The following is a 19125-nucleotide window of genomic DNA, read 5'->3' on the forward strand; positions in this document are numbered from 1 at the left end:
AACTTGAAATTGAATCTCCTATGACTATCTACTTGACAATCTATCATATTGATGTAACCTATGGGAACGAGAGGTGTCAAACTATCATGAGATAAGATAACAATAAGAATGTTAGGGAAGAAAGGAACTTATTATTGGATTTTTGAGAACACAGAAAAGATACTCGATAATAGGAGAGGTAGGATGGGATGTAGGGTGCCACTGCTTTATCTGTCCTAGGAGAACTGTTCTGGATTAGGTTAAAGGTCATTAGATCAGTAGTCTGTGCTGCACACTGACATGTAGCCATGAAGGTTTGTGGATTAAGTTTCTCTCTTACATGTGAAACTTTGGATTTATGGTTACTCAGATTCGTGGTTGGATCAAGTGTGTTGGCTTACTTGGTGATGTCCTCCTGCATGATTTTCAAAGCATTTGTTAGCTTACTGAATTCTCAAGATTGTTCACAAAGTTAATGAATTAGGATTGCACAATTGACTAGTTGTGATCTAGGAAATTAGGAAAGCTTTTCTGTTTTCCTTTCCTATTATCCTTTTTGTTAATCTTAATACCTCATTAGTATGCTAATGTTGGTCACCACAATCTCGAGCATCTCAGATTCTGCTGATTATGCTCAGCTCTGATATGTATTGGTGGCCATAAATGTGGCAGCTACCATTGAAGTATTAAATCTGAAGTAAACTATGCTTTGAAATAATAAAGAAGAGAGGGAAATTAGTAACTAATTAACTTTTACCGTTAACCAAGTTCACATACTGATTGGAGAGTTTCATTTGAATTACATGGAGATACAAAATGTGAAAAATGAAGAAAGTGTAGTTCAACCCCTAGAGAGTATGACGCTGACTTTGAGAAACGAGTCCCAGTATGTGAATTTGGAAATTAGAAGCTTCAGCTTGTTAACAAGCATGAACAGTGTACACAGATTTCCTAGTTTTTTAGCTTTCCCTTGAACCAGATGCACATATCTAGATTAGTTCTTTCTGCATCTGTTATGCATATTTAATTTCTTGTAATGTGGGAAATCCACAAGCTGTTTTTTTGTATTCTTCACAGCACAACTACAGCTTAATCATATCTGATTCCGTTCTTGCTTTGATTTGCCTTGCAGATGATTGACGATGAGGATTTGGGTTTAGTTGCCAATGTTCTTGGCATCTTCATATTTACTTTGGTAATTGCTTATCACTATGTGATGACAAATCCAAAGTATGAAGGAAACCAACACTTACAATCATGAGTTTGTAAGAGGAAATTGTTTTTATTTCTTTCACTTGCCAGACTCAAGTAGAAAGTGATTAACTAATTATTTTGATGATGTGAGGATACATGCAAATTCAGTGATGATTATGTTGTTTGGAACTTAATTCTAGCTATATCTGAACGGTTAATTTCTTCCTGGACTTTTCAGAGGAATGTCTTTTCTCACACCTCCTCTCTGCTCATTTATTTGGTTTAATTCTACTTGGCATCGTTTATATTTCTTTATTACCTCTCTTTCATGAATTTCTTTCCTTTCTGCATATGTTGGTTTTGCAATCGAGCTGCAACATGATGTAGCGGTTAGATATGATAATTTATCTTAGCCCATGGGACATGAGTATTTAGCTTCTAGGCAGCATTAGGCTGGCTAATTACCATGAATCTATCTCCTGTCAAAATAATTAAGTCGTGGTGAGATAATGAAAGATTCAAATATTTCATATCCTGATTACACATTGACTTGCAACGGAATTGCTCATCACTAATTTTTGCATGAGAAATTATATGTGATGTGATGCAATTGCTATTTCGACCAAAGAAACAGTGGTTATATATATATATATGTTTTTTAAGCATCTACTTTGCAGCCAAAAAAACAGACAAATACTTCGAATATTTCACAGTAAGAAATGGTTTATTGTTTAAACCTTGACTGACCTAAGCTTATACCTCAGCATCTAACTTTGCTGCAAGATTTGCCCACGACTTTGCTATACTGGTACAATTAGTTCATGTTGTAGTCTTGAATTATTGCAAACAGGACAAAAGACCACTTAAGACAGCAGTCCCAACACATGATTCGTAAAGCGCCAAAAATAAACCAGCTTTCCATCCAAAAAGGCTAGCCCACAGCAAGGTATCTTTATACCCTAGCTAGAGATGCAGGTAGGATTTGTGGAGGTTGATGATGTGCAAGATGGATACCATCTTGAACAAGGAGGAGATAGTTGTGAGGTTAGAGAGCAGGGGTGCGTTTGCCTCCTTCCCTTGATGCTGCGGAAATTCGAAAGAGCACTAGCAGAGGATCTGCGTCCAAGGAACTGAAAGTTTAAGGACAAAGAAAGTAGCTGGGCCCCCAGCCAAATCTTATCAAACTTGAATAGGTGAGACAGGGGAAGGCCAAGCACGAGGCAATAAGGACACAACATCTCACCCACAGAGAAAAGAGCCCTATTGAGCTTGGGAAAGGTGTGAGGGGATTGACGATTGATTGGAGGGGAGAGAGGGCACAAGAAGAAGTGATCCCGTTCGGGCTCCCTCTAAGTTAACCCAAGCCCATTGATCAATGGGCATACCACCAGAAGGACTGGGATAAGAGACCTTAAGTCTCTTGCACACAAATAATCACATAGCCGGAGGTCTTAATAAGACAAATTGAGGTGTCTCCTCTCGCAGGAAAACCCATGCCCTTTACATTCCGAAAAACACACTTCATTAACAACCCAAAAAATCCCTTACAAAATGGCATTCTTGCCTTAGTTAGAAGACGATTTCGTCAAGATCCCTTGGCTAGATAGACAACCACAAAATCTGAGAGATTTGCTCGAGTCAATAGGTTCATCGTCGAAAGGTGCAGAAGAGGCACAATCCTGGAGGGGGAAAGCGGATTCAGATCCGAGGATCATTAAGTAGAGTGGAGAGACCGGACCTGCCAACAGAGAGCGCGCGCCTCCCAGGTGCTACACGAGGTTCAAAAAGGAGAGAGGATAATCATCTCTTATCTCACTTTCTTTTCCTAATTCTGGCTGTTTTGTGGCTCTGAGGTCGACTGGTTGAGTCCTGTCTACAGCCCAAAATGAAAAGAGATGAAGAAGAAAAGATTCTGTAGTCTATATACCACTCAGCCATACATTAACATTCAAAAGCAGCGACACTTCCGAAGAAATAACTGGGGAACGTGGAGAGAAAAAAAATATATAAAAGCAAGAGAAAGAGAGAAATGAAAACAAATTAGAGAATTAATGAGGTATTTGATTTTAACAGTGTTCATTACAAAAAAAGCCACGATACACAAATTGAAATTTTCTTACAATTGTATCTCGTAAAAACTTTTTCTTACAATCGTCTATCCCTTTTCAACTAAATTTGGGTGTGCGTATAATTTGGGTCTCCAAAGCACCCCTCTTCAGTTCAGCTACTATTGTACAAATTAAGCAGCAGAATGACGAAATGTGCTCCCATATACAATGGCAAGAATTGATTGACCACCAAAATTAAGGACGTATAAAGTGCTAACTATATACTGTTATGTCAGAAGATTGTCAAGAAGAGGATGATCTGGACGTATGTCTCGCCCGACCAGCTTTTCACTGAGCCGTTGAGCTCTGCCCATCAGCAAAAGACATGCAACTCAGACAATGCAAGTGAGAAGACACAATAAAAGCTTCAGCAAGAAGTGAAAATAGAACTACTATCAGAGAATTATGGTTCATAACAAAGAAACAAAGATGGAATACACAAGAAATCCATCTCCCACTTCTATGTTCCCTTACTTTTGTGTTCCCGAAAGTATAAAATTACAAAAGTTACAAGTACATTATTCCAAGAGAAACTTCATGCGGTTAGTAATATAATACTAGTTCATGACTAGAATTTGTTTCTTAGTTTTACTTCATTTTCTATAAGTATGACTCATGAAGGATTGCTTCTGCAAGTGCAACAATACCATGTGGAGAAATGAGCATGATATGTAGCAAAATCGTTCCCTTGTGACAGCAGGCAACTTGAGTTTACAAGATAGTTGAAAAGGATGACCAACTCAGAATTCAGAAATCATAGAAGAAAAAAATGTATAAGATGGAGAAATAATGTGGGTATAGCAGCATCAAGACCTTACACTAGTCGATTGGAGCTCCACAGTATCAGAACTCTCACTCTCCTGCAACCGCAAAAGTAATGTTCAATTGCATAAACATTAATAAACTCACGAAATAAAATAAGAAAAATAGCCTTCTCCTAGTTCTGATTGATGATAACAGTATTGAGCTAATTAGTTCAAGTAATAATCTTTCTACATGCTTCTTTATAACTGTAATGGACGGTGATGTTAATTAAATCAATTACCTCAGTTAACAAATCTTTCCTTGTTATCAAACCTATAACACGAGAAGCTCGAGGGACGACAAATATATGCCTCAATCCTAACTGGCGGAAAAGATTGTAGACCTGTCACAAGAAAAAAAGACGAAAATTAAAGATCTAGATTTGCAATATACACATATTCCAAAAGTAAAATCATTTAGAGAAAATAAAAATACGACAATATGCACCTTTGCCAAAGACATATCTTCTGGTACTATGTAAGGAGAAGGGTTTAGAAAAGGAGCAAGATCCAAGTACATTTCCATTTCACCCCCTGTCAGATAAATTTCCTCAATGGATTTCCCTTTGCTTGTCGCAGGCTTCACAAAGTCACTCAGCTTGTGCCTACGGTATGGAAGAAACTATTCCATCAATAACTAAAGAAAGAAAGATATAAAAAAAGTGCAAATTTGAAAGGAGAAGCTGACGGACCTGTTGGATACACCTCTGAGATCTGAAGGAAAGGGACTATTCTGAAAATCTACCTTAGACTGTAGAAGCACCAATAAGTGACTGAAGAACTAGCACATGTTAGATATTTAAGTCACTGAAACAGGTATCTAGAAATATAATGTAGAACGTAGATAGACCTACCTACGAAGTATTAGACCTATCACAAGTGTGTCCCCATTGGGTTTATGATCTACTACCTGGATCACACATCCTATAAGATAACCGTACAACCCGGAAAAGTCATTAATGCCAAAATGGGAATCTACGAGAAATGACACACCGGGAAACCATTGTGCTTGTTGCTTCGCAAAACAGAAACAAGATCTGCGACTTTAACAATGCGGGAGAAGCAGGCAACCTTCAATATGACATAAAAACTGGCTTAAGATAAAAGGCTAATATTATACAACAAAGTAAGCTTCAACAGCTAAACGAGAATAGAACCTTTTGGTTCTTGCAGGCCTCCTTCGCTGTCATACTACGCATGTACTGTTTTGGCCTAGACTCAAGTAAAGGAATGCCCCTCAATCGGGCTTGTTCTTCATATAGCCCTTCATTGAAAAAGTCACCAACAGCCTATATGAAGTTATGAATGGAATTAAAACAGTTCCTGTGTTCATTTGAAAAGAAAGTAGTTACAAAAGAGTGAAAGACACATACCTTTGATATGAGAAGAACAAGCATAATCAATGGCAAGAGTTTCAAGTTGTTTGTAATCTCAACCATAATGACACACAAAGAAACAGTCATTCTCATGGAACCACCAAGAAAAGAAGCAGCACCAAGAAGAGCATATCTGAAGTCAGTCAACATTTAGAGTGTAAATGTCTCCATATAAACTAAGCATAAAAGCACTGAGAATTGTCCTAATTTAACTTGAGAGGCAGAATATAATGTGACTTAATTTCTCTTAAAAAAAGCAAAATTTGTGAAACTTCTGAAGTCTGAACTATCCGATACTACTGAACTGGAAATTTGGAGATGCATAAAAGTGACAAATACGAAGTCTAGATAGGCATGTTATCAAATAGATTGGGAAACTGATCTAATTATCTTAAAAAGACAATGGAACAGATTAAGGACTCACGTTCCCTCCTCAACATTTAGCTTCTTGTAAAATTTAACCACAAACATTCCAACAAGACGGCCGTAAGTTGATCCAATCATTATTCCAGGAACAAATTGACCAGCTGGAACAGCAGTTCCAAATGTCACAATAGCCAATGAATAAAACATGACCTGTGAATCATAAGAAAATTTCAGTAATGACTTTGACCAAAAATGTGTATATGTTCTAAATGCAGCATGCTAATAGTTACTATCTTAATTTAACAATGTCCTGTGATTATTATTATGTAAGATGTCAGATTCATTTTTTTAAGGCTTAATGCTGGTTAAGGACATCAAGTAGGAATACCTAAGTACCTAACCATATTGACTATAATTCTTGGAAAATGCAGACAGACATTTAAAGATTACTAAACTGGAATAGAGGTATAGTCACATTGGAGGAGATTTTTATGGCCACATAGAAAAGTAAAATAGGTGGACAAAACCTAAATAAGTGATGTCGCATAATATGATACTTGACCTAAAAGGCATGGAAGAACTATTGTTTAGATCAAAATGTTGGTTGGCCATCCCATCTCATAAAAGTAAGACTTCATTCAGCTCCCAAAATCATTTAGGCATGACTTATAAAAGAAGTTAATGCAAGCACTCACAGGGAGTCTGGCCTCGGGGCCACACTATAACCTACTCTGTACTTATATATATCGTTGGGCCTCATATCAACAGGTGCAGTTCCCCAATAGTTGGGTGATAACTAAAAGGGGCTATCCAGTTAAGTGGAACAGCACTTGCAGTTATCTTGGTCTAGGCAGATCCTAGCATCATACAAGCCACTAGGTGAGTTGATGGTAAGAGAATTTTTTCTAACTCGCTCATTACTTGGCACAGCTCCATTAGGTGAATTGCGTAAACCCAAAACACGTATCATGTTGCTTCTCGTCTTTTGAGTATTGTTTCAATTGAATGGATATCAATGTGCCAATGTGCGATCCTTGCTTGGATGGACTTTGGAGCTGTTGTGAAAAACAAAGGGTTTTTTTATCTTTAACCCATTAAATTCCTTTGGTCTTAAACTCTATCTTTCTGATCTTTGAGAGCTGCGGAGGGGAGACTATGGTGTTTCGAAAAGCTTGATTGCCTAGTCCTCGTGTAGCCCTCTGGATTGCTCCTCGTCAAACAAAGAAGTATGCCAGATGGCTGATGGCCTCTGACTGGATAGCAGAGAGCGGGGGTTTGGTCTACTTCTGCTCCATGGGCATGCTTTTGTGGCAGGTCTTTCTATTACCGACATGGACCTCACTAATAGGTCTCGTTCTGTACCTAGGTATGGATCTATATCATGCCGGTCAGTATATTCATCTGCTTCCTCTTTTCCCTCTGGTCTTAGTCACCTACTAACTACTGTGCTGCGACAAGGGACTGGAACTGCCTCTGGATCTGCTGCTGTTGTTGGTGCTGTATCCACTAATGATGATTCTACTGCAGCTGCGGGACCTGTCACGGCCTCCGCCTCTGGATCTGGAACCATAAGAAGGGAAGGGAGGGTAGAGGTCTCAATCATGTGTGAGGTATGAATCTCTACTACGATCATAAGGAGGAACTCAGTATGGGTCTCGATCACGTGATTGTGGGGAAATGCTCAAAATGCTGAAAATTAGCTGGAAATTCACATTTCAGACGATCGTCCTGCAAACAGCTTCATCCATTTGCATTTGACAACTAAGCTTATCTTTAAAGCTATTTCCAATGCTCAGTTAACAGACAAGTAAAGCAAGGGCTGATTTGCTAAAAGCCTGGAGCAAGTGAAAGCTTCGCCACTCTCCATGGTTCAATCTCACTTATATAGTTAAGCAGCAGTTAATCTTGAAGGTAGAATTACACTTCATGCTGGAGCTCAATTTCACGAAGCTATAGTGCTAACAAACCTAGCAGGAGAATTCTAGTGTTAAGCTTAACTCGAATCATTTACACTTCTTTAAACTTGCGGTAAAAAGCTGTATGTTTGTGAAAAAATTATATATGTAGTTCAGCTGATGACTTTAAAAGATAATAACTACAACATGAACGAGCATGAGAAAAGCAAAGATCCTACACATACTTGGAAAACAAGCTCCCTTAATAGCTTAACTTTGAATCATTTATTTGTACACATTATTATTGGACAAGACAATAAAATCTTACCAAGAATGTGAGAAGGCTCTGAGCACTATACTCATGAAAAGTTTTTGCACTGAACAAATTGCGTATTGCATCATCCTGCAAAAAGGATATCATACAGTTTGAGCGGGCAAAATTTGAAAGAAAAGAATTAGTCAAGCCATAAGTAAATTATTTTACCTGTGTATTGAAGAAAATGGTAGCCAGATCATTGTACTCTTTATCCTTCGCACAGTAAAACTGCAAATCCACAAAAAGAGTGAGATAAAGGAGACATTGTGCAGCAACACAAGATGTCTCAAAAGAATATCAAGAACTAATAACTCAATAATCAGGTATAAATTGACATTTCCACAGAGATCTCACGTTGACAAAATTTCCATCAGTCCCAGGTGGGCGAGGACAATCAATTCCAGGATTAGCTTCCGAATCAGGGCATGGACTACATTTCCTAAGAAGTGGTAGTGCAAAGGAAATAATGGAGGTAATCAAGGATATGAGGCATACTTCCAAAATCTGAAAGATAGATGAAAATATTTAGGTATAAAATTCCACTACTGATAAGTGATAAGAATGAAAGAAATTCTATTACTAATATCTACCAAACCCATGACATACCTTGACTCTATTGCCTTTCTTATGTAAATATGTTCGGCGCCAATGCGTAATATAAAGAGTGAGCTGATTAAATAAGGCACCTAAATAGGGGATGAAAAGAACAGTATTAACCCCAGAACTAGATGGTGATCCTCAGAAAGACATCATGTATTTTATGTGTTGCTGTGTGTGTGCAGCACTGTAGGGGTAAGAAAATGTTTGATTAAACACTTACCAAGAAGACCACCAATAACCCCAATAATTGCCATCGGCAATAATTCCTGAAAAGAGTAGTCTTCTTGACCACTTAAAGAATGAATGAGCAGATCAAATCACAAAGTTCACAAGAGAATTTAGCATGTACCAACAACAAATACTACAGAATTCTAACCCTGATATGTCCCAGATAATGAAGCCACCAGAACCAAAATGACCACATTTCCCACTTTTGCACCAACTCATTGCAGATCGTACCACGACAGCAACAATAGCAGAAGTAAAGAAAACTCTCCACATTAGCTGGCTTCTCCACCTTCAAGAGCATAACAACCATTAAGAAATTTTCCACCCTTGTGCTGATCTTCCAATAACAGAGTAATAAGAGAGGATCCATCAAATGAATTTTCCCACAATTTGACTGGGTCACTAGCATAAAGTTTGCTATACAAATCTGGCTACTAGTAACATCATAGCTCAATCAAAAAAATAGTATGATGCAAAGTAAAAAGTCCACGGAAGAAATGAACTAGATTTTTTATACTTGCATATTTTAGTCGACAAATTCAACTCCAAGCTTGAGATGTACTCACCTAAAGTAGAATGGGAATAGAGAAGATAAAGAAATATCAAATCACAATGACTATGAAATGTGACAGTAGTATAGATCAAAAACTTTCTATTGCAATACCTAGAGTCAGCAAAGAGTTCCATATACAAAGTGATCTCTTATGTAAACAATTTTTGGATTTTTACTAAACAACATAAAAACCTGATTCATATGAACTTAAAAGATGACGATGAAGCATGTGCTCTTAAATAAGGATACATAAAATATTTTCTGTTATTTATTCCAAGCACTTGCCATAAACTGGGACAAGTCTTTAAGATTCTTTTGTGAAATACTTACCTTCAGAAAAGAAAGAATAGAGTTGTTCAAAAGAAAATTAAATAATGTAAAAGAAATTACTTGATGCTTGCATTGCATAAGAATGTATAAGAAGGGGCACTAAGGGTGAGACTTGATATAAAACAAATTTGGCTGTAGTACATCTTGAGCACAAGTAAAATATAGTGAAACCAGTGGCAAAAGTTTTGAAGAAAGTGTGAGAGAATAAACCAGATTTTATAGAAGCATTAGAAAGAAGAAAGTTGTCTAAACAGTCATACAGATATCAAGTCAAACAACAGAAACAATGTGACTTAGTTAGAAGGCAACCGCTCACTGATTTAGACTCATTATTAATTTTATAGCATTAACTTCGGACAATTTTTCTTCCAATATGACATGAAAGAGTGAAATTTAATAAGTTTCTTGTACTAGGAAAATAAAAGAATGGAAGAAAAAGTACTGCCCTTACCAAGATGTAACTTCTTCGAGGGCAAAGAGCACACCACCAACTGGAGCTCTAAAAGCAGCAGCAACACCAGCAGCACATCCACAAGTTACCTTTTCAAACATTAGACAGAGTTAAGAATATGTATATGTATATGTTAAATTTAGTGAGAAATAGAAAAAATGTGGGATGTTATATGATGGACCAAAAAAAGAGAATAATGATACAAGAACCTAAGAAAACATGACAAAAATAAAAGACATCACATTTCATATCTACCATGTTGCTTGATTATTATATGCTTCTTAGCTAAAGAACACTTTCGCATAGTTATAAATTATAGGATCAGATATACAACTCATGCGAAAGATAAGTGTCAGAATTGAAAATAGTAAGAGAAGACCACTGATTTGATGGAGAATCTTGTATTAAATGGAACTGAATCGAGGAAAAGGATTAATGTAGCTGACCTTAGATAACAGAAACTAAAGGCTTTCCTTCCATATTATCACATTATTTACCTCCTCAATTTAGCAGCACTCCCACCCTTGATAAAAATTACTTGGGATTTCTTCCTTGGAGTTGGTTGACAATAGACAATGCTAATAGCAGCTCCCTTATAATCTGTCGCTGAACCAGCGGTACTCTATGTGTAGTCCGCGCCATTTGGCACGGAGTGGCACAACCAACTTAGTAATAAAAATTCTTTCGACTAAGATACTTGTATAAAGAATAAATGCTGTCACTACAAGGAATTTCCCATAGTATAGCTGCGATAAATCATGTGCATTTTTTCAATAGGATTGAGTGGCTGATAATAGTAAAGTAGTTTTCTTTGCATAAGTATAGTGAAGTCAAATATGAAGTATAGTGAAATCAAATACGAATGTTAATATTGACAGGACATAATATTAGTCACAAACTTTACAGATCATGTTTACAAAAGCAACTGTTTGACTTCTCCTGAATTTAAGCAAGTGGTACACAGGGAAATGTAGGAGCTCAAGGCATCAAGCTATGCATCATGTATGTAGAGATTAACAGGATGCAAACCAACTCACAAGGTCACGTCGATCTCTATCGCTTTCAAAAATTCGTAGCCACCTGGAATTTACATGGTATTTTGCTGATCCACCCTGCATGAATTCATATCAGAATTATTGTAAGCTAAAATACAGATGCTTGAAGTAGTATGTGGCCTGTAACTTCCAAACAGTGTAAAATATAAAAATAATGGGTAGATCCATCAAAACAAAGGCTTCTCAATGAATGTAGAAGTAGTTAAGTATGTATAAATACCCTTGGAATAAAATTACAAGTATTCACAGATAGAAAGTATTTCTATGAAGCATTCCATAGGAGGAAAGGGAAATGTGCAACATCCAGAATGATTGTGACAGATATGATATCTCACTTATTATAATAGAGAAGTATTTTATTAACTTATTATATTATAGAAATATTAAATAAAGAAAAGCTGCAAAGATAAAACTTATGAATTTATTTGCACGCGTCCGTAGGTAAACCTACTAATATACTATAGTGAAGATATCAGTTTTATTTTGATTTCAAAAGGATGAATTTTCCCACTGGAACAAAAGCTCAATGCAGCACATACTTGCCCAAGTAGAGAAGCAATACAAGCACCGGTATGAACCAGAGGGCCCTCTTTTCCTAGAGCAAGGCCACCTCCAACAGAGCCGATGCTTCCAAATATCTGTTGATAGGAGGTACTATCGCCTCAGCATGATCTAATAGACTAGCTAGAGAAAGAGTAAAAGACGCACCTTCCCAACCAATGTCCTGAAAAGAAGGATTCCATGTGTATCAACCCCTGGATGCAAACAGAATTCATCAAAATTATGTTAAAAAGAAAATTTAAGAAGCAAGAGTAATTGTCAACCACTTACCATTTAAGTAACCTTTGATTTCTGGAATACCAGACCCTGCAGCAGCTGGAGCAAATTCTGTGACAATAACCACAGAAAAGAAGACCAAACCTAGATTGAAAAGTATGTACACCAAGAAGCCCGCAAAATATGAGTGTTGTATTATAGAGAAGGTTGCAGCATATTTCCAGCCAGAAAAGTTTTCAACAGCTAGATTGATGAAAACAGCAGCAAATCCAGTTCCTGATAATAAAAAATAAAAGTCTTTCAATTAAAACTAGAGACAAGAAATATTAACGCAAAAGAAAACAAGGGGATTTCAGAAACTATAACATTACCCTCCACATATTAATGCATCCAAAACAAAGCAAATATAAGATAACAAGAGGAACAATTCAACAAAAATGGGTCAAGATAGAAGTTAATAAAATTATATATGTCAGAAAGGGATTTTTTACAAAACTTGACACGTTAGCTATTACACCACAACTGCCCACATATTAATCGCCACAAGACCAACCAAGCAACACTTCCGGCATGACTGTAATAGTTCTCTTTTTAGAGCACCACAGAGATGGCACCATGCTGAGAGCATGGATAACACCTTGAGGCCTCCTATGCACTACAACCTAGACAGCCCATACATAACCCTGCTTGGTGGATTACGGAACAGGTCATATCTTCAAGCTTGTAAGCCTTCTCTTCATTAAGAAAAAAACCCAACAAAGAAGTAATGCTCTCCCCAATTAATAGATGTGAGCCTTGACGAGTAACTATAAACTATGAAGATGTTATTATTACTGTAAAGCAATAATCATAAAAACAATCGCAACAACAAGCTCTACTAACAGAGTTATATCACTTTCAAATAAAGTACGCCGGAAAAACGATCTCCATCATTTTCCCTATCACATCTTGGCAGGTCATATCTAACATATGGCCATTTCTAAGTAAGTGTGTCGTAATTTCCCTTTGGGCTTTCACAGAATGTGAGACACCAGAATAGATCAGGATCATATGAATCCAACCTTCCTGCAGAACTAACATGCAGTATTGCAGTATAAAATTATTTCTAAACTTAAAATTACATAGATCAAGCCAAAAAGAAAAGGAAAAAAAAAAAAAAGAAACTCAAAGAAGACTTAAACTCTACAATTTGTCAAAACAGGATAAACATCTCTTACCAATACCAATCAGCAACGCGAAAAACCACTTAACCATGACATAGTACGAAATCCACAGCTTTCCTCTCCTCGCCTGAAAGGATCACAATAACAGAGAAGTTAGTCCTATTATTCCAAACCCAATAAATATAAACGAAACCTAGAGATCTCGACCTGGTATTCCCGGTACGCGAAATTCTCGATCACCTCGTAGTCGAGGCTCTCCACGCCGCCATCGCTTCTCCTCGCGAACAACCCTTCCTCCTCCTCCTCCTCCGCCCCCGCCCCAACGTCCTCCGAGCTCGGAATTCGAGACCAGACCAGCTTCGCCGTCTCGATCCCGTTCTGTAGGTGATTCGAAAGCATGGTTCGAATCAGACGCTCAGATCCGAGGCGATCGACTCGGACGGAATGATTACGGTAGGATCTAAGCTGGACTGATATCGGAGGAGGGCATCAACGAGAAGAGGAGAAGACTTGCGTTGGTTGGAAAGGCAGACTACTACTAAATGGTGAGTTGAAGGGTGGCAATTACTAGTCCTAGTTGGTTCCGGGATCGGAGCCACGAGTTCGCCTCACGGCTTACGGCGCCCGACATGAGGAGAGGGGAAAGTGGGCGCGGCGTAGATGGTGCGCCAGGCCACGTGTCTGGTGGAAGAATTATATACTAATAGATTGGTGCTCTCTGATTTCTACATCCACTTTCGCCGCTTAAAAGAAAATAAATTTGGGCCTATCAACTTTGGCGGACCCTAAACTAAACATAGGCGGCCTTATCCATCGCCCTCGACATCGCAGTGATAAATATCTTAGAGTTAAATATATTTTATTATTCTATATTAATATTTAAAATTATTTTATCTTTCAGTATTTGAAAAAAAATCCCAAACCATAGGCCATACCAAAGTCAAATGGTTAGATTTTTAATCAAAATTAATGAAGCACGTCTAAAATACTCTCGTATTTATTAGCCAAAACAGATGAGTTTTTTATCTGATTTTTTTAATCTATATTTATCTTATTTTAAGATATGATATAACTATTAAATTTTATAAACATTCACGTTTAATCAAATTTACTATATATTTGACACAATCTAGAAAATAAGAGAAGAAAAAGAAATACTTATATATAAAAATAATTTAAAATATAGGAAATTTAGTTTTTTATTTAATTTTTGAAATTTTTTGGGCCGCTTTATTAATTAATTTAGATGGAAAAATTAATAGTTTCACTTTAGTCGTAAATATATAAATTAGTTTAAAATTTTTTTAAAATATATATTTTTTTATTTAAAAGTGAATTTTTAAAATTTACGAGATAAAATAATTTTGGACGAAATACAAAGGGTATAATAATAAATTGGAACTAAGTTTTGTTCAGGGCCGAGACCGACTGCGTGTCTCCAGAAGTCGAATTGAATTGCAATATAAGTTTCCTGTTACTCATTAGTTACCTTTCATTTCTAGCGTGGAAAAGAAGGTACTTATTAATTATTTGAAAATGCGTCAATTGATCTAAGTCTCGAAGCAACAACGTGAGTCTTCTAACGTCATTAATACAAGTCAATCTTAGTTTGAGTTCATCAAATTGTACCGTTCTCAAACTTTCATTACAATATTTTTAGTAACAGATTTTTTTGTCTTGCATAAAGGATAAATAATCCACATTCACTTACGAAATAAGAATAATATTTTTCATGTTCTCATATAGTAATTAAATGACAACTTAATTTTTTTTTAGTATACTAGTTTATTATTCTTTCTCATTTTATTCTATACCACTTTAAAATTTAATTTGATAATAATCTGAAAATTATTATTTTACCCCTATATTATATAACACATAATTACTACTGCACATCCAATTATTAAGGGTATCTCTTTCAGAATTGATCTTATCCCACTCGGTAGATATTGCCAAGAGTCACGCATGCCGGCACGTAATAATATCGACTAATATTAATTCTAATAGTTTTGGTTATGTTCGTCTATGGTTTGAAATTAAAGGTATACATCAAACTGTATACAAAACAAGCGAGAGACCAAGAAGCAACGAGCTCTCCTCTTACAAGCAGCATTAAAATAATTAATTGATGGATCCAGAGAAGATAACAGCAAGCTTTTATTAGATGGAATATTATAACAATATCAAACTGATCCAATGATCCAAGCCATTCTCCAAAAAATAATAATACAGACACTTTTAGTTTAATGCTCTCATTGGCTTTCTTTTCTATTCGTAATTGAGTTCTGTTTTAATTAAGGACGCACGTACTTAACTAAAGCCTAGGCATAGGCATATCGTTGTGCTGGTTCCATTTGTAGAAATGCCCTGTTACAAACGGAGTAGGAGATTAGTTAAACACCAAGAACACGAAAATTAGTAAGATTAGAAAATATTGTTAGAACGGCTGCATGCATGCATGCAAGACTCACCCATATCATCGTCGTAGTCCAGAGAGTGACATATTTGCTTGAAGATTTCAAGATCGTCCTCAAACAATGAGACGTAGGCATCGATGCCCCCATGATCTCCATCCATGAAAGAAGGAACTAACCAGAGCTGCCCTTCCACAGGGTAATAGGACGGGATTAAGTAGAACGGCCTCCCCCCGCCGAAATCCATCTCGCGTATCGGAAACCGCAGCCAGCTATCGACGGACACGTTCGGCGTCAGCACCCACTCGTCCGGGTCCACTGTCGGGACGAGGCCCGCCGCCATCTCTGAGTTCGCAAAATCTATGAAGGACTTAAAATATCTATCGTCCACCTTCGCGACCTCGCGATGGATGAGCTCCGCCGTGTAGTTTAGCGGCCAGCCAGTGAGCTCCCTCACCTTGGTCCGAGGGTAGGCCCACAGGATCAGGTTGCCGAAATATTCCTTCGGCACTCGCGGCCGGACCATCCTCGTACGCCCATCGACGGAGATACGAATGTGGGTCGTCTCTTTCCCAGGGAGTCTTCTTGCCTTCGTCACCGTCCTCCATAGATGAGCCACTAAGCACTCGAATGTGCTATATTTATGATTGATACTCTCAGAGAAGGCCATATCTTTCAGCTTGTCCACGAACTCCCTACTGAAATGTGCTCTGTGAGTAGCTACATTTCCATGTAAGGAGTACTGTTGCGTCATGTTGATGAGTTTTTCTGACGTGAGCTCCACCCCTCGGTGCTCGTACTCGATCTTTGCCGGCTCGCGAGGGGTAAAGAAAGCGGCGCGATCGTGCAAGGGGAGCGGCCCGACGACGCCGATGCCACTGCATTCACGGCACCATGCGACGAGGAAGCTGAGGGTGGCAGGCCCGTCGGCGACGCGGTGGTACATGGAGAAACCTACCACGAGGGTTCCACACCCGAACCGAGTCAGCTGAACCTGGAATAGCTCCTCGACGCCGTCAGGGCTAGGGTGGAGGTTGAGCCACGACGGCGACGGCTCGAGCGGCATGGCCCTGTCGTACGTGTCATCCACCGTCGCCTCGACGAACCTCACGCCCTTGTCACTAAGGAGGATGACTGGGTTGCCCTTGTCGTCCTCCCCGAGCTGCCCGGCCCACTCCCGGTAGGCAGCCAGCGTCTTCGCCAGGCTGGCCTCCATCGCGGAGTTGGGAGGGGTCGGCGGGCGGTAGGCGAAGAGGTTGGCCATGTAAGCATCGTCGGTGACTTGATCGAATGGGCTCAGGGGAATGTGATGAATATTAGCGAGGAGGGGATTCATGCCTTCGTATAAAGGTTTGACCATCTTGGATACGTGCACTCTCACTTCCATTCTTTTTATTAAAAATGGTCGGCAAGAGAGTTTGAGAATTGAAATGGAGGAGGAACTAACTAATGGTCTTGGTTTAGGTTTTTTCGATTGAGAAGGATGAACATATAAGAGAACTTAAATAGACTTCTATTTACTTGTTCAAAGTTAGTAGGAGCATGCGAGAAGAATATTATATTATTTTTGGCAGAACCGATGTAAAGAGAGGCCAGGGATGCTTGATATATACAGTGGATAACAAAGAAGTCTTATAATATAGTGGCCGACTATAGAATTGTTCGTTCCATTTTGATTGACCTTGACATTAACAAAAAATTAAAAGGGTAGAAAGAAATGGGGGCATATTATATTGATTCACGCGCTGCAATCATATACTGCTATGACCACTAATTCATCCCTTTGCCTCTGGGATACGTAATCTACAGCTACGGCTCAACTTACAGGATATGGTCAAATTTTGGTGACTGCAATGCCCTGATCAAACAAACTTAATGAGATGATTACATGGATACGAAAGTAATTAATTGATTATTTATTAGGAGACTACCTGGCATTTCGGAGGTCAAGAGTGTTGAGCTTAATTTATTACTCATCTCTTATCTTTATCAAACATCTTATCCTAATTTATCACTTATCTTTATTTTATTTCTATCTCTTATCATATTATTTTATTTATACTAAATAATAAATTTTAATTTAAACAGTATAAAATATTAATAATTTAATACTTTATAAACTTAAGCACGTTTTAAAAGGTATTATTATTATTATTATTATTAAATATTATTTTCATTTTATATACTTAAATATAAATATAAATATTATAAAATTCTTAATAATATAGTATTTAATTAATATAATAATTTTTTACAAATTATCTTATTATTAAAATAAATTTTCTATGTACTAATAACATAAAAAATATAATATTAATTAAACTAATATTTTATATAATTAAATATTAAATCATAGATAAATAATATATTTACTATGTTAACTATATTAACCTAATTGAATTTTTTGTTAAATAATAAAATAAGACATTTTGGAAAAAAAATATATAATATCATTAGTAATCTCATGTTTTAAGCAAAAGATAAAAAAAATATGAAAGTGTACATAGTTTAATACAATTAATAATTTCATTTTGAAATGATTATTAAAAATATATGTTCCTTGTAAAATAAAATTTTATTATTTTTCGACTACAAAATATGGTAATATTTAAAATATTATAAAATATAATCAGATTTAAAATATAATAATTAATAAATATTATAAATCATTATAATAATAGAATATTATTTTCAACTATAACATATGTACGATTAAATGTAACAAAGGATAAATATCAATAAACCAATATTTTACAAAATTAAAATATAGTCAAATTGTATTCAAGTATTGTATATTTATCTCCTTAGTATTATATTGCATTATATATTTATCTCACTAGCATTAATTTAAGCATTACATATTTATCTTTATAGCATATCTATCTCCGTAACATTTCATTATATTATATATATCTATTTCTAGCATTGTATTGTATTGCACATTTATTTCTCTAGCATTACATCATATATTAATAATATTATTAAATATTATTTTAAAATACAAATATAAATATAAATATTATAAAATTCTTTAATATAGTATTTAATTGATGTAATATTTTTTTTCTAAATTACATCATTGTTAAAATAAATTTAATATGTACTAATAACATTAAAAATATAATATTAGTAAAATAATATTTTATCAAATTAAATATTAACTCATAGATAAAATAATATATTTACTATTTAAATGATGTATTAACTTAATTTAATCTTTCTTTCTTTAAAATGATAACATAAGAAATTTTGTAAAAAAGTAATATAATATTATTAGTAATCTCATGTTTTTACGCTAAAATAAAATATATAAAAGTGTAAATATTTTAATATTATTAATAATCTCATTTTGGAAAGATCATTAAAAATATATTTTCCATGTAAAATATAATATTAATAAACTACTATTTTATTGAATTAAATATTAACTCAGAGATAAAATAATATACTTACTACTTAAACTACGTATTAACCAAATTAAATCTTTTTTAAATAATAAAATTATAAATTTGGGAAA

General features: G+C 36.1%; 3 protein-coding genes across 4 annotated transcripts; 1 reads left to right on the top strand and 2 right to left on the bottom strand.

The window, feature by feature from the left end:
- Positions 1–1111: 1111 nt before the first annotated feature.
- On the top strand, positions 1112–1395 carry LOC140778842 (dolichyl-diphosphooligosaccharide--protein glycosyltransferase subunit 4A-like). The gene has a single exon (XM_073123719.1). The coding sequence runs from the start codon at positions 1112–1114 to the stop codon at positions 1238–1240; it is 129 nt and encodes a 42-aa protein (XP_072979820.1). The 3' UTR covers positions 1241–1395.
- A 1804-nt stretch (positions 1396–3199) lies between these two features.
- On the bottom strand, positions 3200–13874 carry LOC140777615 (chloride channel protein CLC-d). Of its 2 annotated transcripts, none has more exons than XM_073121844.1 (23): positions 13402–13874; positions 13249–13321; positions 12086–12307; positions 11963–12009; positions 11794–11892; positions 11237–11311; positions 10200–10288; positions 9014–9154; positions 8858–8928; positions 8644–8723; positions 8392–8541; positions 8206–8265; positions 8050–8124; positions 5885–6036; positions 5458–5593; positions 5242–5373; positions 5078–5155; positions 4939–4994; positions 4777–4857; positions 4533–4689; positions 4327–4428; positions 4100–4141; positions 3200–3587 (listed from the first exon to the last, which is right to left on the bottom strand). In XM_073121844.1, the coding sequence occupies exons 1-23, from the start codon at positions 13591–13593 to the stop codon at positions 3570–3572; spliced, it is 2328 nt and encodes a 775-aa protein (XP_072977945.1). In that variant the 5' UTR covers positions 13594–13874; the 3' UTR covers positions 3200–3569. The 2 variants fall into 2 exon arrangements, with proteins under 2 accessions (XP_072977945.1, XP_072977944.1); XM_073121843.1 differs by having other exon boundaries at positions 4095–4141.
- A 1464-nt stretch (positions 13875–15338) lies between these two features.
- On the bottom strand, positions 15339–17296 carry LOC140778946 (agmatine coumaroyltransferase-2-like). The gene is made up of 2 exons (XM_073123859.1): positions 15666–17296; positions 15339–15561 (listed from the first exon to the last, which is right to left on the bottom strand). The coding sequence occupies exons 1-2, from the start codon at positions 16993–16995 to the stop codon at positions 15509–15511; spliced, it is 1383 nt and encodes a 460-aa protein (XP_072979960.1). The 5' UTR covers positions 16996–17296; the 3' UTR covers positions 15339–15508.
- Positions 17297–19125: the final 1829 nt, after the last annotated feature.

The sequence above is a fragment of the Typha angustifolia genome, chromosome 15, assembly GCF_048772165.1.
Source record: "Typha angustifolia cultivar Huaian chromosome 15, ASM4877216v1, whole genome shotgun sequence".
Taxonomy (NCBI): domain Eukaryota; kingdom Viridiplantae; phylum Streptophyta; class Magnoliopsida; order Poales; family Typhaceae; genus Typha; species Typha angustifolia.

Coding starts and splice junctions, on each gene's coding strand:
- LOC140778946 (XM_073123859.1), bottom strand. CDS start 16,995: ATGGAAGTGAGAGTGCACGTATCCAAGATGGTCAAACCTTTATACGAA. Junction 15,562..15,665: donor GGACTACGACGATGATATGG/GTGAGTCTTGCA, acceptor CGTTTGTAACAG/GGCATTTCTACAAATGGAAC.
- LOC140777615 (XM_073121843.1), bottom strand. CDS start 13,593: ATGCTTTCGAATCACCTACAGAACGGGATCGAGACGGCGAAGCTGGTC. Junction 12,010..12,085: donor AATCAAAGGTTACTTAAATG/GTAAGTGGTTGA, acceptor GTTTGCATCCAG/GGGTTGATACACATGGAATC. Junction 3,588..4,094: donor CTCCAATCGACTAGTGTAAG/GTCTTGATGCTG, acceptor GCTGATGGGCAG/AGCTCAACGGCTCAGTGAAA.
- LOC140778842 (XM_073123719.1), top strand. CDS start 1,112: ATGATTGACGATGAGGATTTGGGTTTAGTTGCCAATGTTCTTGGCATC.